This window comes from Peromyscus leucopus, chromosome 3, assembly GCF_004664715.2.
Source record: "Peromyscus leucopus breed LL Stock chromosome 3, UCI_PerLeu_2.1, whole genome shotgun sequence".
NCBI classification, from domain to species: domain Eukaryota; kingdom Metazoa; phylum Chordata; class Mammalia; order Rodentia; family Cricetidae; genus Peromyscus; species Peromyscus leucopus.
In genome coordinates, this window is record NC_051065.1 from 124,716,381 (window position 1) to 124,734,823 (window position 18,443).

The 18,443-nt window shown below is 41.1% G+C and overlaps 1 protein-coding gene across 3 annotated transcripts in view; it reads left to right on the forward strand.

Annotated features, from left to right (window-relative positions):
• Positions 1-1,576: 1,576 nt before the first annotated feature.
• Ipo8 (importin 8) overlaps positions 1,577-18,443 on the forward strand; it is a 67,348-nt gene continuing 50,481 nt past the window's right edge. The window contains exons 1-5 of one of the 3 annotated variants that reach the window (XM_028892426.2): positions 1,577-1,873; positions 8,001-8,082; positions 11,844-12,000; positions 15,483-15,641; positions 16,943-17,099. In XM_028892426.2, the coding sequence (XP_028748259.1) occupies positions 1,790-1,873; positions 8,001-8,082; positions 11,844-12,000; positions 15,483-15,641; positions 16,943-17,099 (639 nt within the window). In that variant the 5' untranslated portion in view covers positions 1,577-1,789. The remainder of the gene's footprint in view (positions 1,874-8,000; positions 8,083-11,843; positions 12,001-15,482; positions 15,642-16,942; positions 17,100-18,443) is intronic. The other 2 variants (XM_028892427.2, XM_028892428.2) reach the window with 2 other exon arrangements.

Here is an 18,443-nt window from a genome sequence, read left to right on the forward strand (position 1 = left end):
CTTCTGGTTTTTCAAGACAGGGTTTCTTTGTGAAGCCTTGGCTGTTCTGGAACTCTCTTTGTAGGCCAGGCTGGCCTGGGACTCACAGAGATCTGCCTGCCTCTGCCTCCCAAGTGCTGGGCTTAAAAGCGTGGGCCACCACCGCCAGCCTTTTTTCCCCCTATCTTTTTCTTAAAGCCCAGGTAATTGAACTAATATATCTTGATTATATGCTCCTGGGAGGATTACAACCACTCAGCAGCATTTGCTCACAGCCATCTTTACTGTGTGTATTTGGAACCCTCTTTTGGGTTCACCAGAGGAAACTTTTGCTGATACTTGTATGCATTGCAGTCCTGGATGGAAACAGTGTAACCCTTCTTGCCTTTCACGATGGAAGTCAGGACATTTTTGGCACTCTTAGTCATAGTTTTTCTATATATGTATATTTAATTGCCTTTCTATTAGATTATGAGTTCTTTCAAACAGACTTGCTTTGAATTTCATCTTGTTATAACATAATACTAAAAATTATAGTTGTAGCAGGAATCTTAAAAGTTCTTATTAATAAAATCAAACCCGAGGCCAGTTATTGGGGTCAATGCTGGCAGATCAGAGAGACAGAACAAGCCATAGCTATCTCACCTTGCCAATTCCTCAGCTGGTCCTGTTTCCTCAGACTGGAAGCTTCTGTGTCCTCATCCCAATGGCTCTCAGCTGAACTGCTGCTTAAAAGCCTGAATGCTTAACCAGCCAAATGCTGAACCAGCCAAATGCCTCTAGTTTCTGGTCCTCAAGCCTTATATTCCTTTCTGCTTTCTACCATCACTCCCTAGGATTAAAGGCCCGCTTCTTGGGATTAAAGGCATGAGTCACCATGCCTGGCTGTTTCCAAAGGGGCCTTGAACTCACAGAGATCCCAGATGGATTTCTGCCTCTGGAATGCTAGGGATTAAAGGTGTGTGCTATCACTGCCTAACTAGTGGCTTTTCTGTTCTCTGACCCCAGATAAGTTTATTAAGGTACACGATATTTTGGGGAACACAATATCACTACATATAGTACTCTGTTTGAAAATACATTTTAAAAACATGTTCAAAAAGTGAATGGCAGGATAAAGGGTGGTTCTCATACACTGAGGAACCCTCTTCTGTAGGCTGCATATTTCAAGGTCCCAGCAAGTATGCCTTCAAACAGCTCAATTGTGATGCCCAGAGATCTTGAACAAATGAACAAATGGTGTAACTGCATTTAGATATGCCTAATTTGCAGCATCTGTAAGTAGATGCCAGGCCAGCTAACTTACTTTGCTTACACTGGTGGGTGGACAGGTTAGGGTTTCCCTACGGCATCAAGGCAGCGGTCTGAGGGAGTTCAGCTGGTGGAACAAATCAGAGCGCCTTTCCTACAAAACCATGACAACTTCCTGCAGGAGCACTGCTATGCAATGCCGGCTCCCGAGACAAACGTAGAGCGTTTTCCGTAAAGCATCATGGCGTCCCCCGCAGGAGCCGCTCTGCGCAACACGCGCCAAGGGGAAGAGGCTGTCGTAAAGGAGTCGCCGCTTCCTCTTCTCCCACCTCCCACCGGCTGTCGTAAAGGGTGAATGGAGAGAGTTGTGAGGGGGAAGGAGGGAGGACAGGGGGCGCGGAGTCAGAGTGGCGCAGCTAGTAGCTGCAGGCGGCGGTGTCGGCGGCAGGGGGTAGGGGTGAGGTGGTTCCCCGTGGCGGACGGAGCCTAAAGGGGCCAGGAGACACCCCGGGTGCCACCCGGCCTGCTGGCCCTGGGGCCGGAGTCCCCGCCCGGGGACATGGACCTCAACCGGATCATCCAGGCGCTGAAGGGCACCATAGACCCGAAGCTGAGGATTGCGGCCGAGACCGAGCTTAACCAGGTGAGCAGCGGGCCTCCTCTTCTCGCGTCCCTCTCTCCCTCCTGCCACCCCAGCCTGAGATTCGGACCCCTGTGGAGCAGCTGGAGCACCTGTTGGCCATCCAACCCTTTCTCGGTGCACTTGTCCAGCCCACTTGGACAGCACAAAGAAGCAACGAAGCCTTTGCCAGTGTTCTGTGGGTGTGATTTCTTTTCCTTAGCGCGCTTACGCGGAGACGCGGTGGGAAAATTCAAAGCTGAGCTAGCTTTTCTCCGGACCCGCCCTTTTCAGGTGTTGCTGTTGGAAACCCTGCCTCTCGCCTGCTTCTGGCGTTGGCAGCGTGGATCGTGGCAGAGTTTTGCTGGAGCTGGGCAATGCTGTCAGAGAGGGTTCTGGGAGGAGCACGCGGTTTCCATGTACCATGTACCTTTTCAAAGACCGCTCTAATAAAACGTATTTGAGGAATTTCTTTTCAATGCTGAAATGTGTGTGACTTTCCCTTAACCTCTCTCCATTCTTCTAACCAGTCTGGACTTTGTTCCAGTGTTACTCCCAATATTTTTTGTCAGTTTTTTTTGTCCCTGCCCTTCTCCTCCTCCTTTCTTTCTGTTTGTCTTTTTCTTTCTTTTCAGGGACAGGGTCTCACTATGTAGTTGTGGCTAGCCTGGAACTAGCCTGCTGCTTCTGCCTCTGCCTCTAGACTTCTGGAATTAAAGGTGTGTGCTACCATATCTGGCACATTTCAAGATTGTAATAATCGTAAGCTCTGTTTCTGCACATGTAAGAGGGACACGGGGCCCTTACTAAAAAGTACAAATTAAAATCTCCTCACATGGCTTGACAGTTGTTTGAGGTCGCTACAAGTGTGAAGGGATGTTACTTGATTAGTCGATCTTAAGGGTTGCCAGAACCAGTGGCCTCCTCTGAGAACTATTGGGCATGTAAATAATGGGACTTCATCCCTGATGTAAAGAATCTGAAAAGCTGGGAGTGGGAATGTTTGTATTTTAACTGGTTCCCCAAGGCGATTCTGTGCCTCCTAAAGGATAAGGATACTTCTTGGCCTGTGTATCTACCCTAGTAGAGTTTTAAAACTAGGTGTGTTTTGAATCTTTGAAAGTGATAATACTAACTGAAAATCTGTGTGGAGTTTGAGGTACATGTGACTCCAGGATCCCCAAGAGATAAGAAGGAAAGTTGAGACCCTCTTACTACCCTTTTGGCTCTGCTGTAGAGCGTTCAACCAAGAATTCTTGAGGCCCTATTTGATTTCCAGTCCTGCTCAAGCCTGTAATCCTAACACACACAAAGTTGTGTTGAATGAAAGGCCAAAAAGGATGCTTTGACGTTTCAAAAAAAGGACTGTCGCCCTAGAGTGAGAGACACTTAAAGTCAGTGCGTGTCCCAGACTTTGTAGAGTGCTATCTGGAGTAGCAGTCATTAGGATTTAGTAAGAATGCCATAAGGGCTGGACTTGCAACCTGCCGGTGTGCACAGGGGAGGCTTCCTGTTTGACACTGCTTTCATCAAGGAGATGTCCCTTTGATAGTGATAATAGGGAACATAATTTTGATGCCATGTTATACTTTCTGCCCGTAGCCTAACCTTGCTTTCTTCTGATTTGTCAGCACATAATTGCAGTTTATATTTGGAAGCAGAAAAGGCTTGAAGCCTGCAGAACCGGGAGAGGTTCAATCCCGTGCTCTCTTCATAGTATTTTAATCCAAGTTCTGTCTTTACTCTTCCCTGCTTGCTATCTTTTCATCTCACCAGAGACCATTTTCTTTGTTACTTATGTTTTAAAGTGTGAGGCCCTAGGCTTATCCCTAGTACCACAAAAATCAAACCAAAACAACAAGGTAATATTGCTGTGTCATGCATTTAGTGTGTATATCTTGTACAATGTTTTGGATTGTAATATGCTTTCAGTAAGTTTTTGTACTTGAAGTAGAAAACTAGATATGATGTTTTTTTATCAGTAAGATGTGATTTTGGTATTGGGTTTTGCATGCTCACCCCTTAGCACCCCTGTGTCGTCCTGTCTTGTTGCATGAATGAATAAGTATCTATTGTCAGGGATTAGAGCTTAGCTCCTTTATATTTTGCCCCCAGAGGGGTCTCATGTAGCCCAGGCTGTCTCCACCTTACTGTGTAGCTGAGAATGTTCTTGTACTTCTGATCCTTCCCTCTCCATCTCTTGAATGCTGCACCACTGTGTGTGATTCATGTGGTGCTGATTATGGAGCTTGGGGCTTTGGGCATGATAGGCAAGCACTCTGCTAACTGAGCGACATCTCTCCCCATCTTTTTTTTTTTTTCCTTGCACATTTATCCCACTTATTGCACAAGATAGTGTCTTGCCATGTAGCCTAGTCCTCCTACCTTAGCCTCCTGTGTGCTGGGATTATAAGTGTGTACTGTCATGCCCAGCTTTTTATTTCTTTTGGTAGTACAGAGGATTGAACAGGGTTTTGCTCATGCTAGGTCAGTCCTTGAACTCTTATTCTCAGTTCTTATTCCCTTAAGACATTTACTTTCATTACCAAGTTCCGGAATCCCTACTTTATGTATAGATGTGTGTATATATTTTTTATCTTTTTGTGGTGGTGCTTGTTGGACCCAAGATTACACATGTGAGGCATGCACCCAGCTGTATCCTTAGCCATCCATCATTTTCTTTGCCCTGTAAGAGAGTCTGCTTTTAGGAATAAGGAGTTATTTGCTGAGTTGTGTTCTAGGTATTGGTGTGAGACTCTGCTCATGGAGCTCACAAGCTAATTGAGAGAGACAGGTTATGAGTTCTGTAGAGAGCAGCCCACAAGTGTGTTGGAATAAATAGATGGGATGGTCATTTTCTAACAGTGACATCACTGGAGACCTGGATGTGGAAACGAGAAGCAGGCCAAGCACAGGGCAGGAGCAGAGAGGAGCAAGTTGAGAAAAGCTTCATCCAGCCCACCAGCTGGGGACTAGAGGGATTAGCTTGTCAGAGACCAGGAATCTCAAGTCTTGGCATTGTATGAGTTTTCATAAAACATAGAATTTAAGTATGAAACACAACAGTTTATTTTCAGAAAGCTTCACAGATACAAAGCAAATATACCCACGAAGTCATTGAGAAATGAATCATCTTATTTGTTAGAAACGTGAAGCCCAAAGAGGAACAGTGATGGGGGGTTATTAGTGAGGGAAGTCTCAGGGAGTATATCTGCTTTTGCCCTGAAGTTTTAGCTTGCCAAATTAACATAGGCCAAATCAGCAAAGAAGTCAAAGTTTCAGAAGTTCCCCAAAATTGGCCAACAGTTGCAAAACAGGAGTTCCAAAGTGCGTACAATGGCAACAGTTTAATAAGTAGCATTAGTTTAAGTGTGCAGGTTATTTTGTGTCTATATAAGAATTTTAAAGAACTGAAGTCAATTTTTATGATTATAATAAACTATATGTTTATTTTTGATTTACAAGATCTTTCACTATTTAAAAAGCTATAAACCTAAATTATTTTTATAATATATATGTTGAAGTTGTAGAAGACTGAGTTAAATCCATATTAAAAATTTCCCCATAAAAACCCGCTGTTAAGCTGGGTGTGGTGGCACACGCCTTTAATCCCAGCATCCAGGGGGCAGAGGCCTGGATCTCTATGAGTTTGAAATCAGCCTGGTTTATAGAGAGAGTTCCAGGACAGCCAGGGCTACACAGTGAAACCCTGTCTCGAAAAAATAAAAAACAAAACAAAACAAAAACCCAAAAAAACAAACAAAAAAATGCTGTTAAAAACATTTTTTTTTTTTTTTTGAGACCAGGTCTCACTGTGTAGCTCTGGCTGGTCTGAAACTTGCTATATAGATCAGGTTGGCCTTAAACTCAAAGAGATCCACCTGCCTCTGTCTCCAAGTTCTGGGATTAAAGGCATGTGCTGTCATACCCAGCAAAAAGATTTATTCATATATATAAAACTAAGAATACATAAATAATGTGTGTGGGTATGTACACATGAATGCAGGCTGTGGAGGCCAGAGTCATCAGACCTCCTGGAGCTTGAGTTACAGGCATTTATGAGCCACCTAATGTGGGTTCTGGGAACTGAACTCAGGTGCTCTTCAAGGGCAGCTAGCACTCTCAATGGCTGAACCATTCCTCCAGTTATCACATCTGTTTATTTTAGACAGGATCTCATGTAGCCCAGGCTAGCAAATCTGCTTTTATTTAATTTTAATATGTTTAATTTAAAAAAAATTCTGCATATGTATATGGGTATACGCAGGAGCCTGTGGAGGCCAGAGTCACCAGAACCTGCGGAGTTGGGAGTTACAGGCACCTGTGAATGGCTTGACAGACATGTTGGGAACTGAACTGAGATCCTCTGAAAGAGGGGTAGATGCTCAACTTCTGAGCGCTCTCCAAAGCCCCTGGTTTTTAAACATTTATTTTTATTTATGTGTATGCCGTGTGTGTGTGTGTGTGTGTGTGTGTGTGTGTGTGTGTGTGTGTGTCTGTGTGTGTGTGTCTGTGTGTCTGTGTCTGTCGTGCACGTACCTGAGGAGGCCAGAAGAGAGTTGGATACCGTGGATCCACTTGATGTGGATATTGGTGACTGAGCTTGTGTCCTCTGGAAGAGCAGCAAGTGCTCTTCACTATTGTACCACCCTCCAGTTTCCCACACCTGCTTTAAAAAAACTACTTTAACATTTTTGTGCTTTCAATTATGGATAAAAAGGAATTTACCGTTTTTATTTTATTTTATTTTATTAATTAGAGGAGTCCTCCCTGGCCTGGAACTCTGTTTCTAGACCAGGCTGGCCTAGAACTCACAGAAATACCACCATGTGAACCCTGAGATTGCATTATTTACTGGAAAAACCTGTTTCTAGTTGTGGTGTGGCTCAGCCCTAGCACACACCTTTAATCTAGGAAGCTTTCTGCTTGAATATTGTAAACAGGATTAAATAAAATCAACCAAAAGTCAAGAGACAGAGCAAGCAACCAGTTGACAGGAAGTAAACATAGGATTATTAAGAAAAAAACATGGAGAGTAGGAGGGAGTCGGGAGGACAGATAGAGAGGTGCACAGGAAGTAGAAGGGAGGGACATTCAGTTTAAAGAGTTGCTTTGAGAGAGGTTTCTGGGACTTTGGCTGAGGAGAAAGGTCAGCTGGATGCTTTCTCTGAGCTAGCAGGCTTTCACCCCAGCATCTGGCTAGGGTCTTTATTGGTAAAATTGAACGATTGATAGTTTGTTAAAAACAACAAAGAGCATTGACTGCTCTTCCAGAGGACCTGATTTCAATTCCCAGCACCCACATGTTGGCCCACAATCTCCTGTAACTCCAGTTCCTGACTCCCTCTTCTGACTTCTGTGGAGACCAGATGTGGTGCACAGACATCCATGCAAGCAAAGCACTCATACACATGAAAATAGATTTTAAAAAAGTGAGTGGGCTGGCAAGAGGGTTTAGTAGGTAAAAGTGTTTGCCTCCCAAGTCTGGTGACCAGAGGTTGATCCCTAGAACTTGTGTAAAGATGGAAGGAGAGAATAGACTCCAAGTTTTCTTCTGACCTCCACATGGGTACACACAGACACACACTCAACTACAGATTCCTTCACATACATGTCCAGAGACTTGCCTCAGAGGTGATTCTAGATCTTGTCAAGGTGACAATATTGACTATCACAGAGGCCAAATAAAAGGTTGAGATTGTAAAATCTATTAGTAGCTCTTAGAATTGATTAGTAAAAAATGAAATATCCCCGTTCAAAGGATAAAGAGTGTAAGAAATTTGTAAAAGAAATGAATGGTCAACAAAAAGGACCTTGAGTAACAGGTATCATTTAAAATAGTAATAGGATTTTAAAGTTTCAAAGGTTCTTGTGTTATTAAATGAACACTCATGTGCAGGTGTTAGAGAGCTACCTAGAATACTTTGTGGAGAGCGTTTGGGAATATATGTCAAACATCATAAAAGTATTCACATTTTTATTTATTAGTAATAAGAATTTCTTCCCCCACTTAAAAGTATTTTCATTTTACCTCAGAATTTCTCTAATTGTTTACAGTTTTTCTTTCATTTGGACAGTAATGTATTCTGTAATGGTGCTAGTAGCTATTCAGAGTGCCCTGTTTTTACAAAGCATTTCTTTGTAATTTCAGTCCTACAAGATTATTAATTTTGCCCCCAGCTTGCTTCGGATCATAGTCTCTGACCATGTGGAGTTCCCAGTGCGTCAGGCAGGTAAGTTGCCTTTTCAAGTTAATGAGAGTTCTAATTTAATTCTTAATAGTTAGAATGTACTTTGCAAGACCTGTACAATGAAAAAAATTAATTAATAATAAAAAAAAAAACCTTAAGGAAAAATAAAAAGACCTGTACAAGTTCCTGATAGTCAAAGTTCCAGGGTAGATGCAGGATGACCCTGGAAAGCCCCACCCCTCTTGGAAAAGCTGCTGGCAGTTGATGGCTGCTAAAGGATAGAGTCATTCTCCTTTGGGGATGTGGCTGCTGGTAAGTTGCTCACACCTCGTGGATGGCCACACACCCATGTTCATAGGGCATCACTAACTAATTCAACTCGGGGCTATTAATAATAACAGCAAAAAATCAAGAGGACATGAAGATGGGAGGGAGATGCCATAGCCGTCACTAGGGGAGTTGAAGGGAGGTAGTGGCGGATGGATATGATCAGTATACATTATCTGTTGTCAGATTTTCTTCGTTGGGGACCATCAGCTCCCCAATTATGACCTGGAGACTTATGATGAATTGTGAAAGCTCGACCCATAGCTTAGGCTTGTTTCTAACTAGCTCTTATAACTTAAACTAACCCATATCTTTTAATCTATGTTGTTTTATGTGGCTAGGTTACCTTTACTCTGTACTGCCCATGTTGTTTCCTCTTTGTTTTCTGGCATCTCTGCCTTCTTCTTCTCAGTGTCCTCTGTGCCTGAAAATCCTGCCTAGCCATTGACCATTCAGCTTTTTATTAAACCAATCAAAGTGACACACCTTCACAGTGTACAAAAAAGATTATTCCACATTTTCTCCTTTTTGTCTAAATAAAAAGGAAAGGTTTTAACACTACCACAGTAAAACTATATACAATAAGAACAATTATCAGATGAGAATTACATTTGCAATATCTAGTGCATTGCATTTGGCAAATTGAGAGAATGTACTATATTAATTATCTAAATGTATGGAACATTCAAGCAATGAAAAATATAATTAAAAAATAAATGTCAAAAATCTCTTGAAAAATTAGCAAGAAATGCTTCTAAGGCATAAAAATATTTCCTTTTCTCTTGGAAGGTTAGCAGTAGGTACTGAGTTCTCACATCTACCCTAGTTTTGTTGTTATTTTAATCTCTGTGCTGTCATCCCTCAGTCCTGTGCCTCTCTAACATTGCTGTTTTCCATATTAATTTCCCAATTAAAATAATTTATCTCTGTAATTTCTTATGATCAGTAGTGTTATTACCTTAGGTCACTTATATTAAGACTGCAGATTTATATATCTGAATTCTAGCAGCAATTATGTCAAGTCACAGATGTAGTGCATTGCATGATGTTTGAAAGGGGAGCAGGACTTTTCTTTGCCTTCCTTCCTTTCTTTCTTCCTATTTTTTTAAATAGTGCCAGGAATTAGACTTTTTGTTTTAAATATGAAATTTATTTTTTTGTCTGTGGGATCTTATGCAATTCCATGATGTGATATCTTCCCTCCTTATCCCCTACATGTAGTCTAGGTTGGTTTTGAATTCATGGTCATCTGGTCTCAGCCTCCCAAGTTCTGGGATTATAGGCACGTACTACTGTGTTGAGCTTTTTCTATTATTTCATGATTACTCTTACCCAATCACATTATAGAATATGATAATTGCGCTGGAATAAATGAGATACTTAGTTCATAACCTGGTTTAAATTAAAAAGCCCTTTAGCACTTATGTATACTCCCACATATATGCATACTTAGATTGCTGTAATTTTTATTTTCACTCAAATACATTGAAATCATAGGTGCATCAAAATGTATGAAAGGGGACTTATAGGATATCAAGTCCATAATTTAATTAAATTTCTGTCACATTTTAACCAATACAGAACATATTGTATTTTCAATGGCGAAATGCTTTTAGCATCCATTTAGTTTACATTAAAATTGGAGTAGAAGAAACTTCAGTTTAGGGAGAGGGGAGAGAGAAAGCTGAGGGAAAACCTGGGGTGTTCTTCAGAAATGTGTCTGTCCTTATGCACATTTGAGAATATGTGTTTATACTAAGTGTCCAACTGGAATGGTTAGAAAGCTTCATATTCCTTCCTTTTTCTTTTTTCTCTTTGAGACAAGATCTTACACTGTCATCCAGGCTAGTCTTACATTGATTATGTAGCTCAGATTGGCCTCAGATTTGAAGCCATCTTTCTGTCTCAGGCTCCTCATGTGTGGGGAATTAGAGGTGTACATTACCATGTCCAGTTTCTATCCTGGGGAGATAGCTTGGTGGATAAAATGCTTGACCTGCAAGCGTGAGGATCCAAGTTCTGATCGCCAAAACCTATGTAAAAGCCAGCTACATAGCCGGGCAGTGGTGGTGCACATCTTTAATCCCAGCACTCGGCAAATCTCTGGGTGTTCGAGGCCAGCCTGGTCTACAAGGTGAGTTCCAGGAAAGGCTCTAAAGCTACACAAAGAAACCCTGTCTTGAAAAAAACCAAAAAAAAAAAAAAAAAAAAAAAAAAACCAAAAAAACAACACCCCCCCCCCCAAAAAAAAAGCCAGCTACATGTGGTGGCCTTCTGTAATCCTGTCACTTGAAAGGCAGAGGTGGCATCCTAGGGCAAGATGATTAGCTGGATTAGCCCAGAGTTGGTGACCTCCATATCCATTTAGAATCCCTGACTTAATAAATAAGTTGGAGAGTGATCAAGGAAGAAACTTTAGGCCTTTACCCATGCATGCACAGTCCCCCTCCCTCACATGTGCCAACACACATACATGCACATACCACAAACACCCTGTTAAAAAAAACCCAAACAAGTCTTACAGCAATAATTCAAATAATTCTTCCAAATGTTGTTTTTGTTTAATAGAAGTAGAAAAAAGAATAGAAACAAATAATTGATTTATGTATTTTGATAGACATAGATACAGATTTCTTGAGATTTTCCAAGCATATTTGAAAGTAGATGTCTATTTCTTTATGAATTACAAATAATAAATATCTCAGAGGATTAAATGAAAATCACCAATGCTGTAAGAGCAAAGATACTTCTGAATGACAGTGCAGGATGGCAGGGGACAGGATCAGCAGCAGACAGCAGCTTACTGTTAGGTTTGAGAAAAGGGAAATTTCCTATAGGTGGACTTTTCTGTTCTTCCAGCCAGCTCCCAAGTAAATGACATGACAACCTCTTATTTATTATGAAAGCTTGGCCAATAGCTCAGGCTTGTTTCTAACTAGTTTTTATAACTTAAGTAATCCATATCTTTTAATCTGTGTTTTAATACGTGGTTTGATTACCTTTGTAAAGCCTGTGCTGCTTGCTCTGTGTCCCTGGCGTCTCCTCACAGCTCTTCCCTTCTTCTTCCCAGCATCCTCTATGCCTGGAAATCCTGCCTAGCTGTTGGCCATTCAGCTTTTATTAAACCAATCTGAGTGACACATATTCACAGTGTACAATAAGATTATTCCACCACAGTTTTCCAATGTCACTGTGGTTGTGCTCAGTCTGACAACATGTATATGCTTTCCAGGTCATTTCTGTGTCATTTAAGGGTGTCCTCCAGTGTGGTGCAGTGTTCCTGCTTTGACTCTCATATGAAACTCTTTGAATTCTTCCCATTCCCTCTTCCCAAGTTGACTTTTTGTACCTGTAAGGTTTTCCATCTCTGTTGGGCATTGCATTCACATGGAAGGCTGTTTAGCCTTTGAGCTCCGTGAGATTGAGTTGAAGTGGTCTTCGTGATTCCAACACATCTGTTTTTCTTTTAAACTCAGCTGCCATCTACCTGAAGAACATGGTGACACAGTACTGGCCAGACAGGGAGCCTCCACCAGGAGAAGCAATATTTCCATTCAATATCCACGAGAATGACCGACAGCAAATACGTGACAACATTGTGGAGGGGATAATTCGGTCTCCGGATCTGGTGAGGTAGGCTGTGCCCTGTCTGTGTGATTTGAGGAGGTAGTTGGCCTTGGCTGGGCCTGACTGTTGGGTGTAATCTTCAGCTTTGTTTGTGTGTGTATATTTTCTTTTCTTTTCTTTTTTTTTTTGAGATAGGTCTCTTGTATCCCAGGCTGGTCTTGAGTGTACTATGTGACCAGTGATGATGTAGAACTTCTAGTACTCCTGTCTCCATTCTCAAGTGCTGGGATTACAGGTGTATACCACTATGATGGATAAATGTGGAGTCGGATCTTAAACCCAGGACCTCATGTGATCTGGAGAAGTTTTCATGAACTGAGCCCAGGAAATAAGTTTTTGGTTCTAAGTATTGACAGCATAGCTGTGGAGTCAAACATTTTGCAGTCTTAAAATAGAAACAAATGTACTTCAACATATTATCTAGTAATGAAGTTTTATTTGCAAATGGAGGGGAGGGGCAACAGAGGAAACAGTGGTGGGGTGAGATTGTTTAATATCATATATTAAGTGCAATTATGATGAAAACAGGAAAAGAAAGGAAATTTGAGGGAGATGGTAACAGGAAGAACAAGTGCTGAATTGTGTAGTTATTTTTCTTAGCTAGGAGAACACAGGTGTATGCACTGAAGAAAGGCACCCTTATTCTCACTGGTTGCCCACATGCCAATTGAGAGGTTCCAGGAATCTCTCAAAACCATTGTATGTTTGTCTGTGAAGATGCTTGTTTCCTGATCTCCTGAATCTCCCAGTGTTTCTACAGTAACACATGGGAGTAGCTTCTCCTGCCAAGTGTTGTGCTTGGCTTGGAGCGAGAAATGGGCCATGAGGCCTATCTCAAGATGAGATATTAAAAAAGGACAAGTTTTAGCAATACTTTATTTCAGTGTTGTATAGGAAAAGCTGTGGTGGTAGACAGGGGATCCCTGTTTATTCTGAGACAGACTCTGGCTTTGCTCTTCCCATGTCCTATAGACTCCTGAAGACACTTCTTAGTGTCTGATTTTGTTTAAAAGTGTTGCAGAGAGAAGTGATTTGGTGCCATAAGGAAGATACAGTATGCTGTTTAAGTTTTTCCTGTTTTATGGATCTAAGTTATTGGGTACTCAATTGAACACTAGTTTATTATTTACTTACTTTTTTTACAATTTGGAATCCTAGGACTGAGGATGTAGCTCAGTTGGTATAGTGCTTTCCTAGCGTGAGACCTTGGGTTCATTTCTAGTGTTGCATACAATGGTGTAGTGTAGTATGGGGTAGTGGTCCATGTGTGGATCCCAGTTCTTGGAATGTAGAAGTAGGAAGACTAGAAGTTTAAGGTCATCTTCAGCTACATACTACATTGGAGACCAGTCTGGGCTGCCCAAAATCTCACAAGTAAATAGCCCACCAAAAACTACAATTTGGAATTCTAATTTTGTCAGGTTAATTTTCTAATCAAATAACCTCATGTGGACATACTTGGTAATAACAGTGGTAATTTGTAGAAGAGATATTTTTTGTTTCCCCTTTATTTTCTTTTCAATCTTGATTACAGATGAGATCCCACTGAAGAAGTGATGCTTTCACTAAGTGCTGTGGGATAGCATCTTGCATCTTTTTGCTAAAGTGGGGAAGGTACTCCTCTCTTTCTGTTTTATTTTTTTGGTTGCTTTTTTTTTTTTTTCCAGTTATTTCTTTGGCAGCAGTTCCTAGCTTTCCCCTTTTCAGAAATGCCCTAGCAAACCTATAGCTAGAGTTTTCCTGCCTTGCCCACAGTCAGGACAAATTTCTGTCACACTCCAGTCCCACAGCTGCTCAGACCCAACCAAGTAAACACAGAGATTTATATTGCTTACAAACTGTATGGCCGTGGCAGGCTTCTTGCTAACTGTTCTTATATCTTAAATTAACCCATTTCTATAAATCTATACCTTGCCACAGGGCTCGTGGCTTACTGGCGTCTTCACATGCTGCTTGTCATGGCGGTGGCTGGCAGTGTCTCTCTCTGCCTTCCTGTTCCAATTCTCCTCTCTGTTAGTCCCGCCTATGCTTCCTGCCTGGCCACTGGCCAATCTGTGTTTTATTTATTGACCAATCAGAGCAATTTAACATACAGACCATCCCACAGCACAAACCCATATTTGTTTTATTCAAAGTACAAAATTAGTCCGTGTTTTCACTGGTACAGTATACCGTATTGTCTCTTTTTTTTTTTTTGGTGGTCTTTTTTTTTTTTTTTTTTTTTTTTTGGTGGAGCTGAGGACCGAACCCAGGGCCTTGCCCTTACTAGGCAAGCTCCCTACCACTGAGCTAAATCCCCAACCCCCCGTATTGTCTCTTAAATGAGAACTATGTTTATCCATTTGATAGATGTGTGTATGTATACATACACCTTATACTTAGAGAGATGCTCTACTAATGAGGCACACACCAGCTCTAGGCTTGCTCGTTTGGTAGATATATGTGTATGTGCCTATATATCTATATTTGTGTGCCTATCTGTCTGTCTGTCTGTCTATCATCTATGTGTTTGCATATCTCTCTGTATATATTTATGTGTGTTTGTATGTATGTATCTACTATGAATGTGTATACATAATCTATATCTATCTTGTTAGTCCTTCTCTCTGTGTGTCTCTGTCTCTGTATCTGTCTTTCTTTGTGTGTATGTGTGTGTGTGTGTGTGTGTGTGTGTGTGTGTGTGTGTGTGTGTGTACGCACTATAAATCAAACCCAGGACCCTATACATGCTTGCTGCTCTTTCTGGATATGAAGACCCAACTATAAAATAAGTAACAATTTTTATAGATTTGAGGTAGATTTGCTGTATACTTTGAAGTTTTTTGACAATCTTTGAATCTATCTATCTATCTATCTATCTATCTATCTATCTATCTAATTTATATTTTATGTAATGAGTGTTCTGCATGTATACCTGCATGCCAGAAGAGGGCATCAGATCCTATTATGGATGGTTGTGAGCCACCATGTTGTTGCTGGGAATTGAACTCAGGACTTCTTGAAGAGCAGCTAGTGCTCTTAATTGCCAAGCCATCTTGACAGCTCTTGAATATATTTTTAAGTACATTTAAAAAATATCTTTAGGATAAGATGAAAGTTTCATATATTGAGGAGTTCCCCCATTCTGTTTATTTTCAGTAGATTGAGCCACTGAGAAGGTTTTTAATAGGATCGCTTTTCCTCACGCCCCACATGTATACGGTCTTTTGCTGCAGAGGTTAACAGTATATACAGTGGTGTCCCATGTGATTACATCCCTTAGATGCAACTAGATGAACATTTTAGGTTATAAAGGTACACTCTGGTGTTTACACAAATTAGAACTTACTAATGACACATTTCTCAATGTTACCTATGCTCAGCCATGCCTGACTGGAGGTGTATAACAAAGGTAAAGAGAGTTAGAGAACCTTATAACAATATTGTAGTTCTTTCGTGGATGATACTCTTCACTGCTTGCATTTGGGTATTTCTTTCCCACCTTACAGAGTCCAGTTAACAATGTGTCTCCGAGTCATCATTAAACATGATTTTCCTGGTCATTGGCCTGCAGTGGTCGACAAGATAGACTACTACTTGCAGTCACCAAACAGTGGGAGCTGGCTTGGCAGTTTGCTATGCATGTATCAGCTGGTGAAGACCTATGAGTAAGTTCACTTCTCCTGGCCAAAGAGAGTCCTGTGGAATCAGGTTCATAGAGCGGTCTTTTGTGGGGTTTGGCAAAATCAGGTCACTGTGGGAAATGCTGAATCAAACATGGTTAATGTGTTCTTGCACTGAGCTGCAGTTGCTCAGTGGCACTCAGGTTTTCCGGTGTACACTGCCGATTTTTGAGGTGGTGAGTGACATACTATGTGGTATAAAATACTTCTTTCAGCTGCTGCTGCAGATATACCTCAGATACAGAAATCAGGTACTTTTCTAGTAAGAAAAATAGAAAATGTAAAAGTTCATTGGGATGTTTGCATGAAAGTTACTGTTGAGGTACAAGACTTGGCTGGCAGTTAATCATATTTTTTGGGTTTTAAGATGAGTGCTACTTTTGTATGTGCAATCCTGTAGTTTTCCTTTGTTTTGAGATAGGGTATTACTTGGTAGCTCAAGCTGGCCTTGAACTTAGAGCCATCCTTGTGCCTCAGCTTCCTGAGTGCTGAGATTATAGCCCAGGTAGTTTTCCTTCTTTAAGATGATAGTTCAGACAGTTTTATAGGATTTCTATTTAGAAAATCTTTTAGATTGGCAGCAATAGAAGTGATCAGAGAGCACTCAGGCTTATAAAGTACGTTCACTCTCAATGTAGGATGATATGAGAAAAATTTTCTCTATGTTATTTGCTATACAATATGATGTTTAAGCTAGCAGATCAGCTTTCATTTTATAGAATGAATTATGGTTTGATGTGAATTAACTTAAATACTAGAAAACTTCCCAAATAAAACTACTAGATAGTCTTGGACTTTTCTTTTGTTTCTTCTTTCTTCCTCTCTCTCTCTCCCCTTCTTTCTCTTTCTTTCTTTTTTCCTCCTCTCCCTCCCTTCCTCCCTGCCCCTCTTCCTTCCTTCTTTTTTCATTGATAACACAGCAAACCAATCCAAGGCCTTTTACATGAGTTACATTTCCAGCCCTTGACATTTTGAGACAGGTTTTGCTTTATAAGTTCAGGCTGGCCTTGAAATCATGATCCTTCTGACTTAACCTCCTAAGAACTGGGATTGCTGGTGTTCAGTTTTGGACTCTTAAACTAGTCTAAACCTTTTAAGAAAGATTTTGTGTCTGCCTGAACCAAGGCTTTATTCTCTCAAAGTTCCTTCCAACTTTATTGTAGCAACTACATAGAAAATGTAAGCCTGCATTTTGGGTGTTTCTGGTATCATGTGGTTAATCATTGTTTATAGCTCATTGGGAAGGAGAGAAGTCATCACTTTCTTTATTCTCTGTCTTTGCTTAGATATAAGAAAGCAGAGGAAAGAGAGCCTCTTCTGGCAGCCATGCAGATATTTTTGCCTCGAATTCAGCAGCAAATACTGCAGCTACTTCCTGATGCCTCCTATTATTCTGTGTTGCTGCAGAAACAGATTCTGAAAATCTTCTACGCACTCGTTCAGGTCAGTTCTACTTCAGAAGACAAAGAGCTTCATATTTGTGTCTACTCTGTAGAAGTGTCATTATTTAGAATCATGTATTTTTAAGATTTATTTGTTTTTATTTCATGTATGTTAGTGTTTTGCCTGCATATATGTCTTTCTGAGGGTGCCAAATCCCCTGGAACTGGAGTCACAGACAGTTGTGAGCTGCTATGTGGGTGCTGGGAATTGAACCTGGGTCCTCTGAAAAAGCAACCAGTGCTTCTAACCACTAAGCCATCTCTCCAGCCCCTACAATCATATATTTTTACCTTAGGAGAATTAGGCTCACAGAAATTAATTTAGTTAGCCATGATCACTGGGTATTTAAGGTTCCGTTTGGTGTTTGGGCTGCTTTCTCAGTCCCAAGTCCCAAGTCATAAAGAACCCAGGTGTTGCTTGAGCTTAAATTCAAGGTGCCCTGTGTGTAGGTCAGTTGTGATTATAGGAAGAGGAAAGAAACCAAGAGTTCTTCATGGGAAATCACACTGATGGTCTTTTCTCTACTTCAGCCAACTTTAAGCTAACATAGATTTAGTGGCTCATTTTTGTGGGGGGTCCCTGCAGGCTTTACAGCCGGCAGGGAAAAAGCAAACGTGGTAAAGTAAGAATGAAGCTCGGCTCAGCCCAATTTTGGTAACCAGTGCTGGGCCAAGACTTCTTGGAGTCTGACCCAGTTCATTTACTTCAGCCATATTTAAGCACAGCACAACTTTGGAAAAAGTATTCAGACAACAATTAGCTCAGCCCTTTGAGTACAACAAAGCTTAAGACGTGTTTACATTGAAGTTCTTAGCAAAGTACATATGACTTCATCCTTAAGATGGTTTCTTGTTGTCTTAGAAACAGTGCTCAGGATAAGAGTCTGTGAGGTAAACATAATGCCTGTGGGAGTCAGGATTGACCTGGCCCTAAGATAGCATAGATGCCACTCAGGCTGTTGTAAAGTACAAATGACATCTCTCACAAGGATGAGTTTCATAGCCTAGGAGTAAAGTTCAGAGTTTTAGGGGGAAAAGTCTGGGATCAACAAACACCATATTCTGGGGGATATGGGTGGAGCCTGGCCCAACAGGGAGCAAAGGGTCACCAGGTTGTAAACTACATTTGCCTTTAGCATTCCAGAAGAAACAGCTAAATATTTCCTCCCTTTGGAGAGATCAGCTGTATGCGTAACTTTCCCTGAATTTTCCAGTGCTTATCCGTGTTCACAAGGCCTTTTTGCCCTCTATGTATTTTCTTTGAAGCCAATCCCCTTTCCTTATGTGGAAACTATAAGGGATACTAATATAGCAATTAAAAAAATAATTAGAGGATAGAGATGGA